This window comes from Oryx dammah, unplaced genomic scaffold (assembly GCF_014754425.2).
Source record: "Oryx dammah isolate SB20612 unplaced genomic scaffold, SCBI_Odam_1.1 HiC_scaffold_11210, whole genome shotgun sequence".
Taxonomy (NCBI): domain Eukaryota; kingdom Metazoa; phylum Chordata; class Mammalia; order Artiodactyla; family Bovidae; genus Oryx; species Oryx dammah.
In genome coordinates this window covers 6,803,610-6,828,474 of record NW_024080603.1, presented here as the reverse complement: position 1 = coordinate 6,828,474, position 24,865 = coordinate 6,803,610, and the positions used below count along the sequence as shown (strand labels likewise).

The 24,865-nt window shown below is 41.3% G+C and overlaps 1 protein-coding gene across 3 annotated transcripts in view; it reads left to right on the top strand.

The window, feature by feature from the left end:
• The first annotated feature begins 822 nt into the window (after positions 1 to 822).
• LOC120861000 (neuronal regeneration-related protein-like) overlaps positions 823 to 24,865 on the top strand; it is a 32,545-nt gene continuing 8,502 nt past the window's right edge. The window contains exons 1-3 of one of the 3 annotated variants that reach the window (XR_005720474.1): positions 823 to 895; positions 1,034 to 1,075; positions 2,368 to 2,436. Coding sequence is in view for 2 of the 3 variants with exons in the window: in XM_040236705.1 (XP_040092639.1) it covers positions 2,434 to 2,436 (3 nt within the window). In the remaining variant the exon portion in view is untranslated. Of the gene's footprint in view, positions 896 to 969; positions 1,076 to 2,052; positions 2,164 to 2,367; positions 2,437 to 24,865 lie in introns of those variants that run through there. The other 2 variants (XM_040236705.1, XM_040236706.1) reach the window with 2 other exon arrangements.

The following is a 24,865-nucleotide window of genomic DNA, read 5'->3' as shown; positions in this document are numbered from 1 at the left end:
TGTGTGTGTGTGCGTGCCTGTGTGTGTGTGTGCGCGAGAGCGCGCAGCCACAGGGCCACGGGGGTGCTCGGGCTGCGGGCTTCTTCGCTGCCGGGAGCGGGGCGCGCGTACCCGGCGGGGCCGACCCGGGCCGTGCGCAAAGGCGGGCAAGGCCGGGTCTTTGTGTGTCAGTGCGGCTCGGCGCCGCCGCGGGCACCATTTTCTGCTCCGCTCCGGACAGGCACATAAAAGGGAAGGCGGCTGCCGCCGGTCGCCGTCCTCTTTCCCTCAGATGCCCTCTGCTGCAGGTTTATTATTACAGTACGGGCCGCGCCGCCTCTCCCCGGGGCCCTGGCCAGCCGCCGGGCTGTGCAGCGCCCTGGCCGCCTTCACGCCTGGCGCGCCCCCAAACCGCCTCCTCCGCCTCCTTATTTGTCTGAAAAGCAACCGCACGTCGAGGCCGAGAAGCCCGCCAAGGGGGAGAGGCCCGGCCGGGTGTGTGCGCGCCGCGCTCCGGGGGCGGGGCCGGGGCCGGGGCGGCGCGCGGAGCCGCGGGCCCCTTTGTCCCCGGGCCCGGCAGGCGCAGGGGGCGCGGGCGGCGCTCGGGGTTCCCGGGTGCGGGGGCCCGGGGCGCGCGCGCGTTGGCCGCTCGCCGACCGGGCCCCGAGTCGCCGATTCCTGCCGAGTAAGCAGTCTGGCTCCGCCGCGGCCGCACAGTGGCAGCGAGGCTGGGGTGCTGGCGTGGCGCCAGCCCATCAGAATTAGCTCATTGTTCACTGGCACACTAGCAGCAGAGAGACAGAGAGAGAGAGACTGACTCTTAGAGAAAGAGACGCACACTCTTGGAGAGAGAGCGCGAGGCAGGGAGACCTTCCCCCTCCTTTTTCCAAGGCTGCACTTCTTGGAAGTGAAGCCGGTTTGGGTTTTGTTTCCCTTCCCCCTCCTCCCTCCTTTTCCTCCACCCCTTTTCCCTCCCCCCGCCCCCTCCCCCCACCCCCCTTCCCCAGCTGTCTCTCTAGCATGATACCCTTTTTCATCCACATTTGTGTTTCAGGTGTAGAGAGGAGAGAGTGAACAGGGAACGGGGCTTTTGTCTGTAAGTATATGCCATTCCCATCCCCGGCCGGGAGCGCTGCTTTCTCTTTTGTGTCGATTTCTTGCCGTTGCTCTTTGCTGGACTCCAACCCTGCAGAGTTCATGCTTCTTCCCTCTAAATTTTAAAGAACGGAAGCCTGTTCTTAGAGAAATTCTGGCATTTTGGTCCCGCTGCATTAAGGCTGGAATTTGACTTGGGTGGTTTTTTTTTTTTCCTAATGCACAAGTTAAGAGGGAGAAATCTGTTGGGAAGGGGTGGGGTTTTTCGCTTGTTGGTGTGATTAATTTTTGTTCTTCTTGCTAATAAAGCATTGTTAGGAACTGTTTTGTTTCTTTGCATTAAATGCACTTTGGTGCATGCACACCCCCCTCCCCTTTTATAAAGTGGATTTGTGTTGCTCCATCCTTAGTCTTTATTACTCTTTCAAAGCTGCTGCGCCTCCAAGGGTCTTTTCAGGCATTCGATCTTGCAACACTTTCCCCCTGCATTTTCTTATAAAGCAGCTGAACTTTGGGGGAGGGATGGCTTAAAAATAAGTGACTGCTTTTTGCTTGATGATGATAATAATCTGATTTGCATTTCTGTGTGTCTGTAATACCATTATAGGAAAACTCGAAGAGCTTATAATACCCTGTTAGAGAACTTTGTTTCTCCATTCATCTTAATTTTTGTCATAACTTATGTTAACAAAAGAACTGTATTGTGACACAAAGGTTGAGAGGAAAATCACCGCAGCACGTATATTAATGTTTATTTGGTTTAGGGAGAAGGGCATAATGGTGTATATTCCTGACTTTTCCCCCTTAGTGTAGTTTTTTTTTTTTTTTTAAACACGGAAGGTTATGTAATGCAGTGCCATTTCCAAAAATATCCACTCTGAGGCATTACACTACACGGTGGAAGGCTGATTCGTATTCTGCTGTCTTGATTGCAAATATACTGCCAGTAGTATGTCTGGGAACAAAGAGCAGCCAGAAAACAATCTATTTTTATCACTTGGTTCTACTTTTAAGTTATTAAGCTGTTAAACTCCTGCAATTTAAAGATGAACCCAACACTAAGAATAGCCCAGGACTCTGCAAAGCCAGGTACCAGGGATTCCTTTGTCCCCTGTTTAAGCCTGCAGACCGTTTGAAAAGCTCTTTCAGAAGCTCCAGTGGTTACAGTAATTTGCATGTAACTGAGCTTAACCACAGAAAATGATTATTTGTCTGTAACCTCTAAACAAGCATTTCTCATTTGCTGACCTATGGTAAGGCAATTTGTCTACTGTATTTAAACATATTTTGCAGGTTGGTTGGTCTCCTTCGACTGAAGAGAGGGAGGGTGCAAGGCCAAGACTGTTAAGGATTCTCAAAATGGTAAGAATTGGTCATCAGAGGAGATTCTCAATTACTTCTTACCAGTCTTTATTCCATAAAAATACCAACCACCCACCTTCATCTCCTCTGAACCCTGCATTGTTTCTACCCTATATGACCTTTCAGAGGTTCCTATCCAGCCTGGAGAGCTTCTGCAGTACAACAATTTATATTATTGGATGTGATGAATTAGGAATAAGATCTTTTGATTTTCAATCATTTTGAATAGAAAACTGAAATTCCTTTCAGAAGTGAAAAATTTTTAACTTGAACAGAAACTGTTCTGTTCTTTAAGAAGAGTGATAAATTGTGACATGCGTGGAAGAGGTGGCAAGCAGTGGGGCTTAAACAAAGCAATGGTCTTCTAGTAGAGAGAGCCAGAACTTATCCCAAAAGTAGGAGTCTGTGTCCAGCTAATCCAACAGCTATAGTATACGCTAAAGCGGTATATATGTAGAGCATGAACTTCTATGTTAATACACTCTATTGTCTCCCAAATATAATTACTGTTTTATTGTTGTCATTGATTTATAACTTCATTTATGAGAGACATCTGCTCAGTTTTAGAAGATAAGCGTGTTATCCTCTAAATGAAGGCGTAACTATTTCTGACAAGCATTATGACCAGCAGAGGAGGCAGCTTAGTGTTCGATGATGGGTTAAAGAAATAGATGAAATACACATTAAAAACAGTTGAATACATGTACTAATCTTTTTTTGAAAAATTTCCTCTATGGAAATGAAGTTGAACTGAAAACAAGAACAGAAATGTCATGAAACTTTTTAGTTAAGTACAGCATGTCCTACTGCAGATGTTTATGCTCTTTAAAACACCTCTTTGCTGCTTAGAGTGTGTGGTTTCCAAATTTAGTTTTTGTTTTTTCTTTTAAAAGAGGGAGGAATTTAATGAATCAAAATTGAATCCGATATACTTGATGTTTTCTTTGAGAGCAATCCAAGTATAAGCTTCCAAGGAGAAAAGTGAGTCAGAAGCAGTTACATGAATTTTGTTTGAATTCTGTTAATAAGTAAGCTGTTTATTTTTTGTGTGTGCCTCACTTATCATTTCAACAGGTGGGTGTCAAAGCTTCAAATAAAATAGATTTTGCTTGGGCATAGGTTGATAATGACCAAATTAAGTAACTTAAGGTAGAAGGCAAAAGGGATAAACAAAATTAATCAGTAGGTTTTGTGCAAATGGTGTCTAAATCGATATTAAATTCCTAACTAGCCATTGTCATAGGGTTCTAGGATGGTAATAAAATAACCTACTGCACAGTGTTTTTATTTCATTATCTTTTACTGTGATTGGCCACGACACCTTGTCCTGTAGCTCTTTATCCCAGAACCTTACCCTGGAATAAAGAGGGTGTGAAGATTCATGTGTAGTAATATCAGGTGACCAGTTTGGTTGAACATCAATCTGACCACTGATTTTGCCAAAATTAGTCCTATAGCTCAAGCTCAAAGAATAAATATCATGTTTCCATAGTAGTGAGCGGAGTAAGCTTTGTGGAAGGAAAGCATGTGTGCCAAGAATGAAAGTTGGAACAGTTCGAATGCAGAAGAGCAAATTCGAATTATTGTTACATGTTGTCAATTTCTTACAGTTGTCGTCTATTTATGGTGACAGAATGAGAAATCAGTTTGTTGCTCTTGGAAGGATTTTTAGTCATGGAAAAATTCTCACAACTTTTGGGTGATCCTTTCATCAAGATGTCAGTCTCTTTTGGCACAAGCCCATTGCCTGAAATGAAACCACCGACAGTTATTGTCTGTGGGTGATTCCAAGTAACTTTCTAGCAATTTTCTTATTCCAGGAGTTCTGAGCTCTTCAAAGTCTTTTCATTAAAAAAAAATAAATTTTGATTGTCTTTTTTTTTAAACTGAAATTAGAGGTGTTTTATACCTCCTTTTCTCCTTTTTGGAAAAATGAAGTTATTTTCTTTACTTGATTAAAACAGGAATTACTTTGCTGACCTGTGTAACTGGCTTACTTAAAGACTTACCTCTTATATGATAGAAACTAGTGCTGGAGAAGCAGTGGACTTAACACCTGGTCACCTCTAGAACATATATAAACTTTTATATGTTTTGCTGTGAAACATATCTTTCCGTTTATATAGAAACATGGATTTCCATATTTTAAAACACTAAAAAGGGTCTAATTTCAGTGTTTTTGACCTGTTTAGTAAAGGACTTATTCCAAATACAAATTTATAATCAACTCATTCCAGAGTAAGAAATTAACTAGTAGACTCTAGGATCCAAAACAGAATGGTTCAATATTTAGACATTTGACATACCCTAAAATGGTGTTTCCCAATGATAACTTTTTGCATTATAAAAAAATACAACTGCATTGTTAATCTATGAGGTGCTAATCACATTGTATTCCATATAGGGGACCCTTTGGGCACAACTCCTGGGAGCATTATTTACATAGGCTACAGTGCATCTGGGGTTGTGCATTTTAGGAGTACTGTTACAAGTTTTAATTTTGAGTGTGGTTTTCCTTATCTTCATTTTCTAGAGTGTTCTTTTTAATAACATCCCCCAGCTTTTTCTGTTTTCTAGTAAGCATAACTTTTTCTAGCACTCCATCCCCGACATGTCTTTGCAATTAACAAGCTATTGTGAGTCTGCAGAAATCCTCAGCATTTCTTTAATTTCTATTTGGCTTTTTGTTAAATTTAATTTCTAAGATTATATTTAATATTGGTCCTTGGGATTTACTTAGTTGTTTTATTTTAAAGGTACTTGCTTGGATACATCACTGAGAAGAAAATATTTCAAAAATAAGCAGATGGTCTTACTGAATAGTTTGAAAAAATAAATTTAATTCAGTGTCAAAGTTAAGTCCTGATTTTCAACATGACTACCCTTTGTGCTGTAAACTTGCCTCCTAGTATGAATGTGCCATGGATTCACAGTGGCAAAAGCTTGGGCTCATTATGTTTTAACAGAGACCTAGGAATTGGAACGATTTTAGATTCTCTCTAAGTCTGATGCTGAGCTTTTCAAAATGATGAGTTGACTCCATTGTACTGTTCTTAGAGCTTTGCTTTCTGTACAGTCTGTGAAGTGGCATTCATGAACTTACAAGGAGACTCTTTCAATAATCTCTTCAGTAACATAAGGTTTTCTTGTTTAAAGAAAAAGAGAAAGATTGCAAAGGGATGAGGTACTGTTGGTAGCTGTGCCGTTGGGTTTTGGAATGTAAATTTACAAGTTACTCAGTGATTTTTTGACTGTGGGGATGCTGAAAAGTACCTAGGAGAGTAACTGTAGATGGTACTGCCTTCTCTTTTAGCAGTGCTTCTAGCGCATTGTGAGGGGAGAATTGGGAATTGTTTGGGGAATTAGGACAGTAGGGATGGTCTATCTAGGTTTAGCCCCAGTCCCTCTTCCTCTTGAGCTAAATAGATAGATCAGGCAGAAGAAGGTATTTGAGCAGAAATCTTGGAATAAACAGGTATTTAAAATATCATTCTATTTTTTTATTTGTTCTATTTTAAACTGATGCAATTCTTCAAAACTGGCATGTAAATCAGATCTTCATAAATACACTGAAAGAATTCTCTTTATTTTAAACCCTAAGATGAATGGTTTTCCCCGGGTGGTGCAGTGGTAAAGAATCTGCCTGCCTATGCAGGAGACCCAGGAGACACGGGTTCAATCCCTGGGTCGGGAAGATCCCCTGGAGGAGGAAACGGCAACCCACTCCAGTATTCTTGCCTGGAAAATTCCATGGACAGAGGAACCTGGCTATCTAGAGTCCCTGGGGTCGCCAAGAGTCAGACGTGACTGAGCACACACACAGTCTAAGATGAATACTTTAGGAAAATATCCTTCTGAAATATGAACACTTTACTAATGCAAATGAATAACCTCCAGATGATGAGTTTTATACATTGTGCCCACTTAACACTAGACTGACTAGGAGCCTTAGAGAGGTACTGTGGCTTCCCTGCTCTTGCATATATGTTTTCAAGTGCTGTTTCTGGCTGGTAAGTGTTTTAGGACCTTATCCTCACAACCAAAATGAAATGGAGGGTTGAGATAATTATCTGAATAATTATGCTTAACACAAAATAACTTGATTTTGTCTGATTCATCTTAGTTTATTCAAAATGTTGCTGGACTGAGGCAGGAGTGGAAGGGATTTGCCTGAATTATTTGAATAATTCCTTTGTTATATGGGAAAAAGACTAGCAATAAGGAAATCTTACCAGTGAATCCAATTTGAATATACCAGAGGAAAATGTAATGGATGTAGCTGGACTGTATCATCTTAGTTGATCAAGATATATTTTAAAAATTCTGGCTTTAAACCACTCCTTTGCTTTATATTGGAAAATTAACCATAAGTCTCAGTCCACATCTGTAGAAATTATGGTTCCTAAAAATCCCATTTCTTGGATCTAAATCTATCTGAAATGAGTATTTCAGGACATGTTTTGCACCTATGGACAGCTTCAAGAATCTCTCATCTCAGTGGTTTAAAAAACAGCAGTGATCCTGAAATTGATCTGTTAGTGCATGACAGTATTAGCAGCTCTAATGGTTTGGGATTTAAACATTAGCATGGCTCTCAACTAAATTCTAAATATCAATTCAGTTAGTAGCAATGACATGGTATTAACCTGGTGTAACACTAGATTATACTCTCCTGCATTATTTGTTAGTTGGATCACATTCATTTCTTTCACTGACCAGCTAGATTATAGATTAGATTATAGACTTCCAGAAAGTTTAAAAACTTCATATGCAGTGTTTAATGAAATATTAAATATATGTTAGAAGCTCAGTAAATATGTGGTCCATACACGCTAATATCTGTTAAGCTGAACTTTTAAAAATTCCATCCTTAATGACTTAATCTTGTTTAGTTTTGATGGACTAGAAGTAATTTTGATCCTTCCATTCTTCTAAAGAGCTAGGAAGTTAAAGTGAATGTAATGTTAGCTTCCACAGCAAATTATCTTCCATTATTTATTAGCAGAAGAAAAAAAAATTATGATTAAGCCATAAAACCACTTGTCAAAAAAGAGTGTCTTGCAGTTGCTCACCTTTATCAACATTTAAAGCCATCCTCTGAACAACCTGCTGTGATTCGAGGCCTCTAGGTTTGATCCAGCTATGGTACTCAAAACTGACAGCAACTTTTTCCTACAGTCCTAAAAATCCCCTCTGGGATCCAGGAGAAACTTTGCTCCTAGTACTGGAACTTTAAAGCCTTTACTTATTTCCAGTATGATCTCATTCTGTGCTATCATGTAAATGATCCCAGGAAAACAAAGTTGCCATGTATAGAAGCACTGAAGAAAATGAGAAGAGTTAGCAGTAGGATGGTGCATCTATTCCTCTGTCAACTGAACAAGCATTTTTTTTTTTTTAGTATTTTCTTTGTGCTAAGTTTGTTGCATTATGGAATGTAGATTTATATTTTACTTGTGCCAGGGAGACTCATATGCATGATGAACTTCTAGTGCCAAACTGTAAGATGCAGAGGAGTGGTATCATTGGAGACTGGGAACTGGAGGTGAATGCTTTCTTTTAAGGAGGTAGAAATTAACCTATACCCAGAGATGACAGATACATGGTTTGTGTGCCATCTCTGCCTCCTCCTCCACTTGGGTCAGACATTGCAAATCAGTGTCTTAACACACACATTATTATTATTATCCATCCTGAATATGATTTCCAAATCTTCACTGTCTTGTTACATTAACAGCTGATTGGAGTCGGCACAAAATTTGAAACCTAGAAGGTCTTTGAGAGAAGGTACTGTGCCTTCTTGACGTTTTCAGGGCTTAGCATCTATCCTTAGTAAATATGGGGTGAATGAAGAATGGGTAGATTTAGATGAGAGAAAAGCATATTTCTGATAAAAGAAATACATTCATTAGAAAGGTATGCTTAGAGGAGTGAGCATAATACATGTTTACTGCATTAGTGAATGTCCTCCTCCCTATTTCAGGCCTCTGGGCTCTCAAAGACGGGCCTCACACACTAGACCTAGAAGTCAAGAACTCCAAGTGCTGAGCTAGGGGCAGCCACGCGGAGGCATCTTGGAGATGGCCCCAGGCTCCCACTCAGGTTCCAGCCTGTCTCAGGCTCTCTGCATTTTGATTGTGCCCAACGAAAAAAGCACACGTGTTCATTCACATACAGCGTATTTACTGCTGCCTCTCGCTGTCCTTGGGCCGTGGTAGAGTGGTAAGAAGGAAGGTCCCTAGTTGGAAGGAGTAGGGAAGGGAGCACCCTTAACCTCTTTCTTGGGAGAAAGTGGCTGCACTTCCCCTGGTAAATGCCAGAGGGTTCCTTAGTGTCCACTTGGCCAGAGAGGGTGCTGCTTCTGTGCCAGCTGTGAGAGCAGACCCCATTCTTCCCTTCTTTGCGGCTAGCCATGTGCTAATCAGTCGCAACCACACAAACCCAGCTGGTTCTCTCCACTTCTTCCTGATTAGCCAGAGGTACGTATTCAGAATTCAAGCCGACGCTTACATCATCATCATAAAATTGTTTACAATTTGAGGCCTACGGACCATTACTAATTTAGACAATAGCTAGTGACCATCATAAGGGAATCTCATAACATGATACCCAGAAGTTGGGGAAAGCCAAGACCAAGAAGGATTTTTCTGGAATCTCTTCTGGAAACAGGACAGACTCAGAAGGCATCAGCTGTAAGATTTTCAATATGAATGATTTGACCAGTTCTTCTGGACCCTTCAGGTGCGGTTGGACTCATGCCCTAGACAGTAAGTGACATACATAAGCGCTGTTTCCTTAAATTCCTTATACCTACTCCCACATCACACTTCTAAATATTTTTTTTTCAACTTCTGTGTTTTAAACCTTCATAAACTGAATATCTGTGGCTGAGGAGCCATTCCAGAACTATGTGAACTCGTGTTTTATTTCTAGCTACTATAGCATTTATTTTCTTAGAAGGACCAGGCTACTTGTTATTCTGAGCATGCCCCAGGAGGCCCTCCCCTCTGTGCCTTTGCTTACTCAGTCCTAGAAAGAATGCTCCTCCGGACAAATAAAGCTCTTCTTCCAGACTGAATTTAAATAACAACACCTCCATGAAACTCTCCCCAGGACGTCTAGCAGGAATGATCTCCTGCTCCCTTGTACACTAAACACACACACAACATTCTACTTGTGGCTGGCTTCTTTCTGCATGCCTTTCTACCCTCCAAGACTGTAAACGTGAAGCACAAACACTGACCACTAGTAAGTGAACATTGGACCTCTTCTTATGGTGTAGTTGAAGCTGTGATGCCTCTTTTTCCCCTTTTCCTGTATCAGAATGGTGAATTCAGTTGTGGAACAATTGAGAGGGAACTCTAGAACAGTAGTGAAATTGACTGGCATTCTTTTCCTACAAAGTGAAAGGAACCCCTAACCTTCATGGACCTTGAAATAGATTACACCTCCATGAGCAAGTCTAACCACAGCTCCAGTACCTGTGTAGGAACTGGCATATCCTTAGTAACCAATAAATGTCTGTGAAATAAATGAACGAGTGGGAGCTCAGGAATACATGGAGATCTATTACTTCTGGGCAGAACCAGGTGGCTCACCTTGAGATTTACAACTTGTAGTAACCCAACACTTTGCAGGGGCGTGACAGTTCTGATTATAAAATGTAGGACCCAAAATTAAATCACTACACACAGGTGATGAATTTGTTGCTGAAAACCATCTCACTGAATAAAGAGGCTTCAGTGTTAGGGAGGTAAGAGGGGAGAGTTAAGTGAAATGTAAACATGATACAAAACCAGCTCCTCAGTTCTGCGCTGCCTTCTGCACTGTTTAGACAGAAGAGGCCCTCAGAGTGTCCAGAAATTTGGTTTGATGTAGTCTGCTGGAAGAGGACTCTCAGCTTTAGGGTGGAGTCACATGTCCGTCCGGAATTCTGGCTGGAGGATGTCACCGTGCTTCAGGTCCTCAGTGCTGTATTGCCAGCGGTCCACAGTTTGCCTCTCCGCAATCGGACTGAGTCAGTCATGCCAGTATAGCACCGTCTGCTCTGGTTTCACAAGGTAATGAATTCTTTACAAGTAAAATAATGGCCTGTTGTTACCTCGGAATGGTTTCTGATCTAAGCATTGTGCCTAAGAAGTCGCTGAGTCGTGTGCAGCTCCTTGCCACCCCATGGACTACGCCTGCCAGACTTCCCTGTCCATGGAATTCTCCAGGCGAGAATAGTGCAGTGGGTTGCCATGCTCTTCTCTGGGAGATCTTCCCAACCCAGGGATCAAACCCAGGTCTCCTGCATTGCAGGCAGATTCTTTACTGTCTTAGCCACCAGGGAAGCCCGAGATTGATGTCGCTGGAGATATTTTTAAACCCTTGATTTTAACTATGCTTGTTCAGTATTCATCCTAATTCTCATAGACTAAAATACAAGCATCATGCCTGTTTTAAAAGGAGAAGGGAAAGATATTTAAGAGAATGCGGTCAATGAAAGGAAGGTCTGTTTGCCCCTTTTATGCTGAAATTGGAAATCAGAGACATTGATTGGAAAGAAAGGAAGAATAGCTGAATAGTTGTTGCCAGTGAAAATATGAGCCAGAGACCTGTACCAATATGTAATTAAAACAAGAGGGAGATTGATAATGTGCACAAAGTTTTGGTGTGGTTGCCCAGTTCTAGCTCTTGTCCCTTCTCCACTCCAGCCCTTACTCAGATCACCATCACACACCGCTGTCCTTTGATTACTAGGGCAGGTAGCAGCTTTCCTGTCTGAATTGTGTTTGATACAATTCCAGCTGGGAAAAGTACTGTAGTCCACTGACCGAACAGGGGGATTTTACAAAAGTTGTTATGTTTAAAATGGATCCAGGCATTTTGTGGTCTCTTTTATTGAATGAAGTCAGTGTCAGATATAGTAGAAATTAGGAGAAGATACTGTGTGTTTGGCAGCCAACATTCAAAACTGTCAAGGGAAAACTGGATTCTGTTGTTAGATGAATAAAAGTTACTAAGATACTTAAAAACATGACCCAAGTAAGGGATTGTTATTAAGGACTTTTCCAAGAAGGACTATTTCTTGCCCTTCATTAAGTCATCATAGTGAAAGTTACCAAAAGGCTTCTTGAGACCATGCTGGGAAAGTCTGCCGTCGTGCACATTTGCCAGGCAGTTGCCGAGCCTCTGTGTACCGTGGTGCCATGTGGGTTTGGCATGTTTGAGCATTTAGCCTAGAGCCTGCTGCGTTGTGGGGACTCAGTTAACACTGACTGAACGAAGGAATACTGGGCAGAGAATGGACCTACTATTTGAAACATGCAATCTCATGGACTTTCTGAGGTAGCATGGTTATGAGAATTAGAATTTGAAAAGATGAAGTCGTTAATTAACTCTCACCTTTCCTGAATAGATATCCCAAGATTTGGTGGCTTAGCTCTAAAGAAACCTTTTTTTTTAAAAAATGTGTATTCTTTGCTACTTTAGCACTTGCAGTCCAAACTAATGGGGAATTGTCTTTCCTAAGATGTTCATTCTCTGGAGTTGAAAGCTACTTACGAAATATTCAATATTTCATAGAAAATCAGTATTTAGTAAATATTTCTTGATTTCTTGATTGGATAATTAATATATATACTCAACCAATTTAGTTAATACAGCAAAAATTCTGCCCACATCTTGGAGCCCTTCTCATCTTTGTAATTTTGATCCTTTATTACCTAGATTTGATTGTTTCCAAAGCCTGAATGCTCTGGACCCTATAAAAAAGTTGTATAACTGAAGTTCCATTTCACAGTGCCCTGTGGAGACTTGGTTCTAATTATACATCATGGAATGCCTCTGGCCCTTGTATGTTTTGCTCTCATCTTGATAATAGAATCTTAAATTATTCTGATCTTGTTATCAAGGTCTAGGAGTCAAATCTCTACATCTTTTCATTTCATCTTCATTAAGCCTATTCCTTTCTCTTTTTTTTTCATGAGGACTGCTTTTTAAACTTTAATTTTATTATACAGGATTAACTGTCTACACTGTCACAATCAATTCAATCAAAAATTCAATTAAATTTGGTTTTTGGCATCATAGAAACAATTCATCTGATAGTTAATGTGATTTTTTTCCCCAATTGATCAATGTTCTTATGTTGTTTAGACAAAACCAGAGGTTCGTCATGTCTTTGACTGAATGAATACGGTATTCTACATGTGGTTTGAGGATCACAAACCACTTTTCTTGTTACCTGCTATTTGTTACCTTCATGATAGTAATAACTAATGGCTGGCTTGTTCCCTCATCTCTGTGTTTCCATTTTTGTCATTAGAACTGATTGCATTTCTTAGACTATGTTAATTAAAAGTTCCCAACTAGAATCAGGTTAGATTTGTTTTTCTTTCTGAATTACCATTCTTAATAGTTTATACATGCCTCTCTATTCTAATAAGTATTTATTTTCTTCCTCTTCAACTAGATCACTTTATACTTATATGTTGTGTATGGTTTACATAGCTGCGTATTATTGATCAAGACTTTAATTCTCCTTTGATTAAACGGTTTGTTTTGAAATTGAATTTTTGAAAAGCAGAGTTACAGTGAACATGATTTCTAATGGTATTTGTTGAAAGAAAGATATTCTGAATTAGATTGTCCATTGCCAGGTCATCAGAGAAGTTGTTTGAGGGTTTATTTGGGGGTCATATTAAAACAATTTGGCTTCTCAGCAAATACCCTTTGTAATTAGCTGCAGTGTTTGCTAGATATTTGTATTGTGGTAAACATTTCCTTCCAGGGAAAATTGAAGAAAGACAAAACTGTGGTGATCAGTGTTGCTTGGGTTTAATTAGAGCCACAGTCTTAAGGTAGCCAAGTGAGGATGGCTGCTCTAAAAGTTGGCTTTCCCCAGTGACTGTAGCAACAAAAACACTGGCGAGCATGCCCTGTGTGCCCTCCAACAGTGCTGAGTGTTTTAGGCAAGTTATTTTTTTAAATTAATTTATTTTAATTGGAGGCTAATTACTTTACACTATTGTGGTGGTTTTTGCCACACGTTCACATGAATCAGCCATGGGTGTACATGTGTCCCCATCCTGAACCCCCCTCCCACCTCCCTCCTCATCCCCATCCCTCAGGGTCATCCCAGGGCACCAGCCCTGAGCGCCCTGCCTCATGCATGGACTGGTGATCTGTTTCACATCTGATATTATACGTTTCAATGCCATTCTCCCAAATCATCCCACCCTCGCCCTCTCCCACAGAGTCCAAAAGACTGTTCTACACATCTGTGTCTCTTCTGCTGTCTCGCATACAGGGTCATCGTTACCATCTTTCTAAATCCCATGTTTATGCGTTAGTATACTGTATTGGTGTTTTTCTTTCTGGCTTACTTCACTCTGTTATTTTTGAAGGGCAGCTATTTATCAAAACACACACACACAAGAAAATACAGCTAGCAGAGAAACAAATACTTTTGAGAAAACTTCTCTTGATAGTAGGTGTCAGCAATCCAACTAAATTCCATCAAAAGGGCACTGCGTAGAGATGCTCAGCACCTACTGAGGGATTGAGAGCAGGCCCCGCTCTCAGGGCCTCATGGTGCCACCGCAGCTGGCTCCGAGGAAATAGCAGACAAGACTGCTATGGACAGACCGTGTTCTCTGAGAAGAGAGGCTGGGTGTGCATCCCGTCTTCTCCATTTCTTGGCTCTGTGACCTTGGGCAAGCTCTCTGACCGCGGAGCATCCTCCTCTGTCAGACGGTGAGGCTGATGGTATGACAGCTGACCCAGGCCCACTTGGTCCATCTTGCTGACCCTGTTGCCATGGCCTTACATGTACTGATGAATTTCATCCTTTCAGCAGCACCCTGAGGATTAAAGGGGTGTGCCTAGAAAACGTGCCTAAAATTTAAAAAAAGAAATTATAATGAACTCCAGTGTGCATTTCCCACAGAAAACTGTGGCTCTCCAAAGTTAGATACTCTGCCAGAGTGGGTTCCGACAACTCTCATGTCTTGCTTCCAATTCTCTTCCTTTGGAGAAGTATAGTTTTGCTGATTGGTTTACCATGGAAGAAAAACCGAAGGGAAAAGCCCCGAAGATGTCAATATCAGTGTCTTCTCTTGTCTCAGAATGTAGTCAGGATTTCGAATGAAGTTCTGAGTTTCCGATGCTGTCTTTTTCATGCTAATTAGAATATAAGTGATCCCTTTCCCAGAGAATTTAGCCTCCTCATTTGGCATTCCTTTGCAGTCATCTTCATGACTCTCCAGGTATTTATTGATGACTCCCGGTCCCGAGACACCGCATCCATTTGGGTCGACGGCCACTGCCTTTGGTCGTCTCTGCTTCCTGTGGCGCTGCCGGACTGGCCTTTGTCAGGGAGAAGCCGCCTTCTGAGTCAGACCCCACTCAGTGGGCCGAGTCCAGGTGGTGTGCAGGGGCACATCCATCCTGACCTTCTGCTCCTCTGTGCTTTCCGTTTTTTGCCAGTTTCCATACGGGGCAGTTCCCCAGAAGCTGCACAGTGCCCCAGCACTTAGGACGTGCAGATACAAGTCTGGCTGTGTTCCCCTCTTTAAAGCCAAACTTCTTAAAAGGTAATCAACTAGCGTCTGATTTAAACCAAGTTTAATTACATCCTCTCCATAATAGAAATCACTTTCCCTCCAAATTTGGTGATCTGTTTGCTGTTGAAGAGTTATCTAGTCTTCAAATGACCAAGACAGTACATGACAAGCACTGAACTGTGAAATGACTTTTGGTAAATGCTGAGCAGTCTGCAGCTGCCAGCAGAAGATGGTGCATTGATGGAAAGAGGGAATAAATTCTTTTGGAATGAGCACTTTGGGAGAAAATGCAAACTTTCTGGAAAAGTCAGTCCTGCATATGTCAGCAATAGGAATGCTTTGAAATTGTTCATAAGCTCATCAAAAGCAACTGGCTATCTCATTATTCACCCAGATCAAGAAAAACCCCAAATCCATATGTCCAGATAAATATTTATTTCACTAGCTTTTAACTTAGGGCTTTAGGAAAAAAAACCCTTGAGTTTCGAGGACTTTTGCTTTCACCTTATTGGTGAAAACTTTCATAGATTTTAGTGAATAGCACAGTAACTTTAGAACAAGAAGAAAGAAAAATTAGCATTCTTGGTGAGTAGAAATCAGACTTCTTAGTTATATGAAGGTGAAATTCAGTATACCTAAAATTACTCAAACTGGCTAATAAAAGCAAGTCTAGATGTTTCTTATTAACCTTGGAATGTGCTTGGAAAAGGTCCTGCTAATTCCAGATGTCTAGTATTGGAAAGGGTATCAACAGCATGACTCATTTGTAGCAGAGAATACCGTTCAAAAATTTTCAAGTGCAGTTTGGTGCACTCAGGCCCAGTACGGTTTTCTTTTCTTCCTTACAGTGTTCATTCTGTCTTTCCATCTTTTGCTCTCTTTCTTCCTGCCTCCTTCTTGCTTTCTTCCTCTATTCCCTCCCTTCCTTCCCTTTCATCCTTCCTTCCTTCTCCTACCATAAAAGCAGGAGAAACACTGCAAAATGTGGTGTTTCTAATTTCTTGGTTGCAAATGAAAACCAATTTATATAAAGGAATAAGGTGGTCCAGACTTAGAACTCAGATGTGTTAAGTAAATATTTACTCTGGTTCCACTCCAGGGAGGTAAAAGATTTTATTAACATATTTGTTGAGGTCATGGGGCAAGGAAAAGCTTATGCTGTGCTTAAATGCCTGAGGGGCCTTTTCTTTCTTTCTTTCCTTTTTTTTTTTCTTGCTAGTTAACAAAGGCCAGTATTTTTTATCCTGCTGAAAAGAGCAAATGTCTTATTTTTGTGGCCTGTACTTTCTTATTGTTCACTCACAAACTGCTTAATCTCAAACCAGAGTTTTAAAAAGCTGCTTTATTTTTTTTTCCTTTGTTCAGAAAATCTCTTCTTAGATATCCTTTATGAGATTTGTTTCCAAGCTTTCTTCTTGTGCTTTTTCTCCTGGTTTACTTTGGGCTGTTATCAGCTGTTTGTACTTTGTTTTGTCTTCATCACTGAAAAGAAAAATCGCCCATTAAAAGTCTAGATTTGAAGTGTTGAACTTAATTCCTTGAGTCCAGTCCACAGTTTGGCTCTGCTTAGCATACCAGGCTGACCTCCAGCACAGGGGAGGGTGCCTTGGCAGAAATCTGAGAATTCCTCGATCAGTAACTCCCTTTTTTGGATTTATGGAGCCTTTAGGTGGATTGCTTTGTGCTAAGCATTTTCCTATTGGAAAGGAATGAGGCTGGGATGAGAGGAGTTTGCACAGCACAAAATGTTTGCAACTGACCTCCAGTTCAGCGTGCTGGGTTCACCAGCTGCTCCTGCACCCTGCCTTTGAAGCACACACCATCCAAAGCCCCAGACTCACATCATGAACAGTTTCAAAGAGCGGTGACAAAGCAAAGTTGGGTAATGTTAACCTTTTGTGGCTTGCTTCTGACTTGATTCCTTGCTCCTCTTTAAGTCTTTGTTCTTATTCTTAGAAATCAAATTTTAAAAAACTCAGCAGCCAAACAGGCAGAATATTATATTGTGGTACAGAGTGACTGCGAAAGCTCTTTGTGCTGACGATTAATTTCACTTGTAAACACTTTCATTTTGTTGCCAGCGAGGAGACTTCCTTTTCCTTTCTCTGCCTAGTTGAAATCTAGAAATGAAATTCCACAGCTGTCAGGCTCCCACATATTCATCAGCGGCCTCTCAAGATGGCTTCACAACAGGCAGAGTGAATCGAGAGGATTCTACTGTTAAACTCTGAACACTGCTTGTTTCAAACACCCCAGCTCACAAAGGAAAGAAATGAATCCTTTGCCTGCCTTATATGTCATCATGGGCAGTAACATAATCTGCTGCATAATATGAGTAAAATGTGGACATTTTCTGAGCTCATAGTAAACATCTGCACCCAAAGCAAAGTTAATTCGATGGGCTTAATCAGCGTGTGTGCTGTGAACCACAGTTGTCTCCCTGACCCCCATTTCTACAGGTTAAGAACTTATCAGGCCATGGAAAAACCAAGAGTGTCAGCAGGTATTGTAGTGCAGCAGTGTCCTAAAAGATCATCCCTTCCTTTCTAGCAGGAGGGCATTTGTGGTTCAGTGCAATAGTCAAATGTTTGTAATGCTTTCTCTGCAATGATCCATTGGTTACCACAGCCAGCTTGTGTGTGACGCACACACGCACACTTAAATTAGACCCCTGCACTTTTCACTTAGTTCTCGAACCAGAATGTTTGCCAACTTAGGGACCAACTATCACATTTATTTTACTTTCTAGAATGTGCAGAGATGACGTCCAGTGTGTGAATGACCCACCCTTTTCTTTTCTGTCCTCTAGTTGCAATGCCTTTCCCCCGCTGTGCACGCTATCTCCAAGCAGCATTCACAGGGTTAGGCAGAGCTCTAAGACCTGGTCTCTAGAGAGACAGCTCAGCGCACCATCTTTTGGCACCATCTAATCCTTGATGTAACACTGTTCAGAGAAAATGATCCTTGTAACTCATTTATGGTTTCAGTTTACATTCTGCCCTCTCACATGACCAGTCACACCTGGGAGCAGACCAGCTTTTGAGGGAGATTCTTAATAGGGCCACTTCAAAGGGTATTTGCAGAAATGAAATGCATGTGTGTGCATATAAATTCTGTCTTACAGTACTGGGTTTCATAATGTCCCAGCCAATTAGGCAGAATAAAAGATGTACACACACACACACACACACACACACACACACACTCACACACACAGTAATTGGCAGAGAGATTATAAAATACACTCCCTTGCTGCTCAAAGAATTAATTATGCAGGTTGGACATCTGCTGTTCTGGTTTACTCTTCTAATTGCAGGGGGTGGGCACCTATCTTTGATAAATCATAAAAGGGCCATTGTTTAAGCACATAGAACCCCACAAAGGGTAGAAAATAATGTTATAATTATGGTTGTTAACAACCAAGCCATGCAGCATCTTCATCACAGTTTTCTGAGAACGTATGTTCACTGGTAAAGTAAGCAACATATATATGTGTGGTGCGTTTAGGCTCCAAATAAAGCTATGATCCTGCCTTTGAAGATTGTTCTCATCTAACAGTCTCCCCAAAGAAATACTGATAAAATGGTAAGTGAATAGAGGGAAATATGGATTTAGAAACAGGTAATAAATAGATATAATTCAAAATTTTCGTGCAGTATAGTAGAAGTGATAGGAAGCATGTCAATTAGGTTGATTCTGTATATGGACTCTGTTGTTATTCTTTAGTTGCTAAGTCGTGTCTAACTCTTTTCTACCCCATGGACTGTAGCTCACCAAGCTCCTCTGTCCATGGGATTTCTGAGACAAGAATACTGGAGTGGGTTTCCATTTCCTTCTCCAGGGGATCTTCCTGACCCAGGGATTGAACCCACATCTCCTGAATTGGCAGGTGGATTCTTTACCACTGAACCACCAGCGAAGCCCTAAACTTTGGTTTATTTCTTACAAGATATTCCCATGTGCTTGCATTTCTGAGATGCTCACACCACCACCACCAAGAGAGAATTTGGTGAAGCTTACAAAAGGAAGTTGGTTTAATAGGTGTTTATGAAGAACACAAACTTGAATCCAGAAAACTGAATATATGGGAAACAATTTAAGCCATGTGTCCACTAACAGAGCATCATTTGACATATACCAAGAAGAATGAGCAGCTTTGGCATCCAGCAAGAACAGGTGACCTCCAAAAAGATAGATCAGCTTATCCTTTTTTCTGACCTACTTGTTATCAGCACTTGAAAGCCCCTCAACCTTCTATCTTCCTTGGCTTGCACCTTGCAGATCTGCTCACTGCCACCCTCATTTCCTCTGTTGACAGCACTACTGGATGTCTTGCTAAATGTTGGTTTTTGTTTTTTAAATCTATTGATAGATACTCTGAGAACTATTACGTTTGACATAACCTATACTTTAAAAAAAAATGCATCTAAAGCACACTATTTATTTCTAGTCAAAGCTATGGTTTTTCCAGTAGTCGAGTATGGATGTGAGAGTTGGACCATAAAGAAAGCTGAGCACTGAAGAACTGATGCTTTTGAACTGTGGTGTTGGAGAAGACTTTTGAAATTATGTACAAGGAGATCAAGCCAGTCATTCCTAAAGGAAATCAGTCCTGAATATTTATTGGAAGGACTGATGCTGAAGCTAAAGCTCCAATACTTTGGCCACCTAATGCAAAGAACTGATTCACTGGAAGAGAGTCAGTCTTTCTGCTGGGAAAGATTGAAGGCAGAAGGAGAAGGGGACGGCAGAGGATGAGATGGTTGGATGGCATCACCGACTTGATGGACTTGAGTTTGAGCAATCTCTGGGAGTTGGTGATGGACAGGGAAGCCTGGCATGCTGCAGTCCATGGGGTCACAAAGAGTCGGACACCACTGAGCAACTGAACTGAACTGATTCATTTCCTAGGGCTGTCAAAACAGAGTACCTCAGACTAGATGACTTAAACAACAGAAATTTACTTTCCACAGTTCTGGAGTCTGGAGGTCTGCAGTCAGTGTTGGCTGCTTCTGAGGCCTCTCTCCTTGGTTTGTAGATGGCCATCTATCTCCCAGTGTCCTCAGCTGTCTTCTGTGTGTGTATGTGTGTTCTAGTTTCCTCCTCTTCTAAATACACCAGTCGTGTGAATTAGGGTCCACCCATATGAACTGATTTTAACTTAATTGCCTCTTTATATACCCTATCTCTAGACACAGTTTGAAGTATTAGGGGCCAGGAGCTCACATGTGGGCATTAGGGGGAACACAATTCAGCCCCTACCACGTTTAAATGGTCTTTTAGAGGACCCAGCACCCCACTGTCTCCCTCCCCTGCCCCTTGATGTGAGCCCCTAGGTGACAGGAGCTCTGTCTCTCTTCTGGTGGTGTCCAGGGTCTAACTGTCCAGCCCACAGCAAGTGTTTCAAAAACTCCTGATGAAGGCCTGCATGGACAGAGGCATTCTGAGTTATTTGATAGTAAAGGTAATGACTATCATTGATATTGTTTCTCTTAAGTCATTCATATTCAGCTCAGTTCAGTTCAGTCACTCAGTTGTGTCCAGCTCTTTGCAACCCCATGGCCTGCAGCACCCCAGGCATCCCTGGCCATCACCAACTCCCGGAGTTTACCCAAATGTCCATTGAGTCAGTGATGCCATTGAACCATCTCATCCTCTGTCGTCCCCTTCTCCTCCTGCCCTCAATCTTTCCCAGCATCAGGGTCTTTTCAAAAGAGTCAGCTCTTCGCATCAGGTGGCCAAAGGACTCAGCTTCAGCTTTAGAATGGACAGGTTGGATCTCCTTGCAGTCCAAGGGACTCTCAAGAGTCTTCTCCAACACCACAGTTCAAAAGCATCAATTCTTCAGTGCTCAGCTTTCTTTATAGTCCAACTCTCACATCCATACCTGACTACTGGAAAAACCATAGCCTTCACTAGACGTCCTTTGTTGGCAAAATAATGTCTCTGCTTTTTAATATGCTATCTAGGTTGGTCATAACTTTCCTTCCAAAAAGTACATGTCTTTTAATTTCATGGCTGCAATCACCATCTGCAGTGATTTTGGAGCCCCCCAAAATAAAGTCTTCACTGTTTCCCCATCTATTTCCCATGAAGTGATGGGATCAGATGCCATGATCTTCGTTTTCTGAATGTTGAGCTTTAAGCCAACTTTTTCAATCTCCTCTTTCACTTTCATCAAGAGGCTCTTTAGTTCTTCACTTTCAGCCATAAGGGTGATGTCATCTGCATATCTGAGGTTATCAATATTTCTCCCGGCAATGAATTCCAGCTTGTGCTTCATCCAGTCCAGCATTTCTCATGATGTACTCTGCATATAAGTTAAATAAGTAGGGTGACAATATACAGCCTTGACGTACTCCTTTTCCTATTTAGAACCAGTCTGTTGTTCCATGTCCAGTTTGAGCTGTTGCTTCCTGACCTGCATATAGGTTTCTCAAGAGTCAGGTCAGGTGGTCTGGTATTCCCATCTCTTTCAGAATTTTCCACAGTTTATTCTGATCAAAGGCTTTGGAATAGTCAATAAAGCAGAAATAGATGTTTTTCTGGAACTCTCTTGCTTTTTCCATGATCCAGCAGATGTTGGCAATTTGATCTCTGGTTCCTCTGCCATTTCTAAATCCAGCTTGAACATCTGGAAGTTCACAGTTCACATATTTCTGAAGGCTGGCTTGGAGAATTTTGAGCATTACTTTACTAGCATATGAGATGAGTGCAATTGTGCAGTAGTTTGAGCAGTCTTTGGCATTTCCTTTCTTTGGGATTGGAATGATATTGGTGATAGAATATTGGAATTATTGGAATAATTGGAATTTTTGGTGATAGAAGCAAGGTCTGATGCTGTAAAGAGCAATATTGCATAGGAACCTGAATGTTAGGTCCATGAATCAAGGCAAATTGGAAGTGGTCAAACAGGAGATGGCAAGAGTGAATGTCGACATTCTAGGAATCAGCGAACTAAAATGGACTGGAATGGGTGAATTTAACTCAGATGACCATTACATCTACTACTGTGGGCAGGAATCCTTTAGAAGAAATGCAGTAGCCATCATGGTCAACAAAAGAATTCAAAATGCAGTACTTGGATGCAATCTCACAAAGGACAGAACGATCTCTGTTTGTTTCCAAGGCAAACCATTGAATATCAGAGTAATCCAAGTCTATGCCCTGACCAGTAATGCTGAAGAAGCTGAAATTGAACAGTTCTAGGAAGACCTACAAGAACTTCTAGAACTAACACCCCCAGTAGATGTCCTTTTCATTATAGGGGACTAAAATGCAAAAGTAGAAGTCTAGAAACACCTAGAGTAACAGGCAAATTGGCCCTTGGAGTACAGAATGAAGCGGGGCAAAGGCTAATATGAGTTCTGCCAAGAGAATGCACTGGTCATAGCAAACACCCTCTTCCAACAACACAAGAGAAGACTCTACACATGGACATCACCAGATGGTCAAGACTGAAATCAGATTGATTACATTCTTTGTACCCAAAGATGGAGAAGCTCTATATAGTCAGCAAAAACAAGACCAGGAGTGGACTGTGGCTCAGATCATGAGCTCCTTATTGCCAAATTCAGACTTAAGTTGAAGAAAGTAGGGAAAACCACTAAACCATTCAGGTATGCCCTAAATCAAATCCCTTATGATTATACAGTGGAAGTGGGAAGTAGACTTAAGGAACTAGATGTGATAGAGAGCCTGATGAACTATGGACAGAGGTTCGTGACATTGTACAGGAGACAGGGATCAAGACCATCCCTGAGAAAAAGAATTGCAAAAAAGCAAAATGGCTGAGGACAACTTATAAATAGCTGTGAAAAGAAGAGAAGCGAAGAGCAAAGGAGAAAAGGAAAGATATATGTATTTGAATGCAGAGGTCCACAGAATAGCAGGAAGAGATAAGAAAGCCTTCCTCAGCAATCAACACAAATAAATAGAGGGAAACAACAGAATGGGAAAGACTAGAGATCTCTTGAAGAAAATTAGAGAGACCAAGTATCTCTTTCACGCAAAGATGGGCTCAATAATGAACACAAATGGTATGGAGCTGACAGAAGCAGAAGATATTACGAAGAGGTGGCAAGAATACACAGAAGAAGTATACAAAAAAGATCTTCTCGACCCAGATAATCACTCAGCTAGAGCCAGACATCCTGGAATGTGAAGTCAAGTGAGCCTTAGGAAGCATCACTATGAACAAAGCTCGTTGAGGTGATGGAATACCAGTTGAGCTATTTTAAATCCTAAAAGATATTGCTGTGAAAGTGCTGCACTCAATATGTCAGCAAATTTGGAAAACTCAGCAGTGGCCACAGGACTGGAAAAAGTCAGTTTTCATTGCAATCCCAAAGAAAGGAAATGCCAAAGAATGCTCAAAAAAGTCATTCAGATTAGAGTCTTCAAAACACCACAGGTATAGGAAAAAATGAAGCTGTTATGTAGGTAGCATGGATTTCCAATGATCTACCATCCTTTCCCCAAACCAAAAAATAAAAGTTTATTCCCTTTTAGGTTTCTATGTCCAGGGATTTGCTGAGTTCTTAAGAGGCCAGCCAGGCAGGTGTTAATAATGTAAATGAGATTCTTCTGTGGCTGCCATTTTGGGGTTAAAATTCTGACTCTGAAGAAGACTATATGAATTTATCACAAAGCCAAAATTACATTTGTCTTTCCTAACACCTTCGATGATTACTTTATGATTCACCCACTAAAAAAAAAAAAAGCCTAATTAGAAATGCCTTTGGTCACCTTATAGCTAAATTGATATGTTGCACAAGAGCAAATTTGAGGTATGGAAGGAAGTTTGCTTACTCATGAGTTGCTAACAGATACTCATGTTCCTAAGTTCATTGGCAAATATCATTGGCTGTTTTGCTTTTAAAAAAGAAAGTTCTTAGAAAAAATTATAATAAGTATTGTGACTAAGTATAAGACTTTCTGAGAGGCAAGCTATTTTCCCCTACAAATCCAGCCTGGGTTGCCTTAGTATTGATTTTTTGGATCTAGAAGTTAAATGCTAATGTAGTGTCATTTTGTTAAAATAGTATATCACAAAAAAGCAGAAGAACACATATATAACATTTAATTGATTTTGCTTTTCATTGCATCCATATGCCTACTAAGCTTATATATGTATTTCTGTCAATATTTTTGGTTTACAGTGAAATATTTTTTCTTGCTAATACCTGTCATGTTTTTAATTATACTTAAAGCATGCCTTTAAAAGCAGTAATATAGAGATGTCATCATCTTGTATCTGTTTATATTAAGTGAACTTCCAGTGGATCCCAATCTGAGATCTAAAATTTCCCAGAGTGGGATTTTGTGTACTGTGACTTTCTGTTAAGCCTCAAAGCAAAGTGTGTGTATCTAAGATTGCAGTTTTGTTTTCTTCACCCATTCCTGGTTAAAGAGAATGTCGTGGTGGCTGTTTGTCCCAAATGAGGCAGATGGTGGAATTTTACTAGAAGGAGCTGAGCAGAGGAGGGGGAAGCTGAGCAAGAGGAAGGAGTTTGAGACTGGGGGAACCACATGGCCCAGATAGCAGGCCCAATCCAAAGTCAGCAAACAAGCCCAGTTCTTGCAGGATGAGCTTTCCAATATTTAAGACCTAAATGTGTATGGTGGCTGTGGGCTGGTGTAATTTTGAAAGAGAGGTTGTAGGCAGTTTGCATTCTGGAATAATTTGAGGGCATCTTTTGGAGAAGGCAATGGCAACCCACTCCAGTACTCTTGCCTGGAAAATCCCATAGATGGAGGAGCCTGGTGGGCTGCAGTCCATGGGGTCGCTAAGAGTTGGACACGACTGAGCGACTTCACTTTCACTTTTCACTGTCATGCACTGGAGAAGGAAATGGCAACCCACTCCAGTGTTCTTGCCT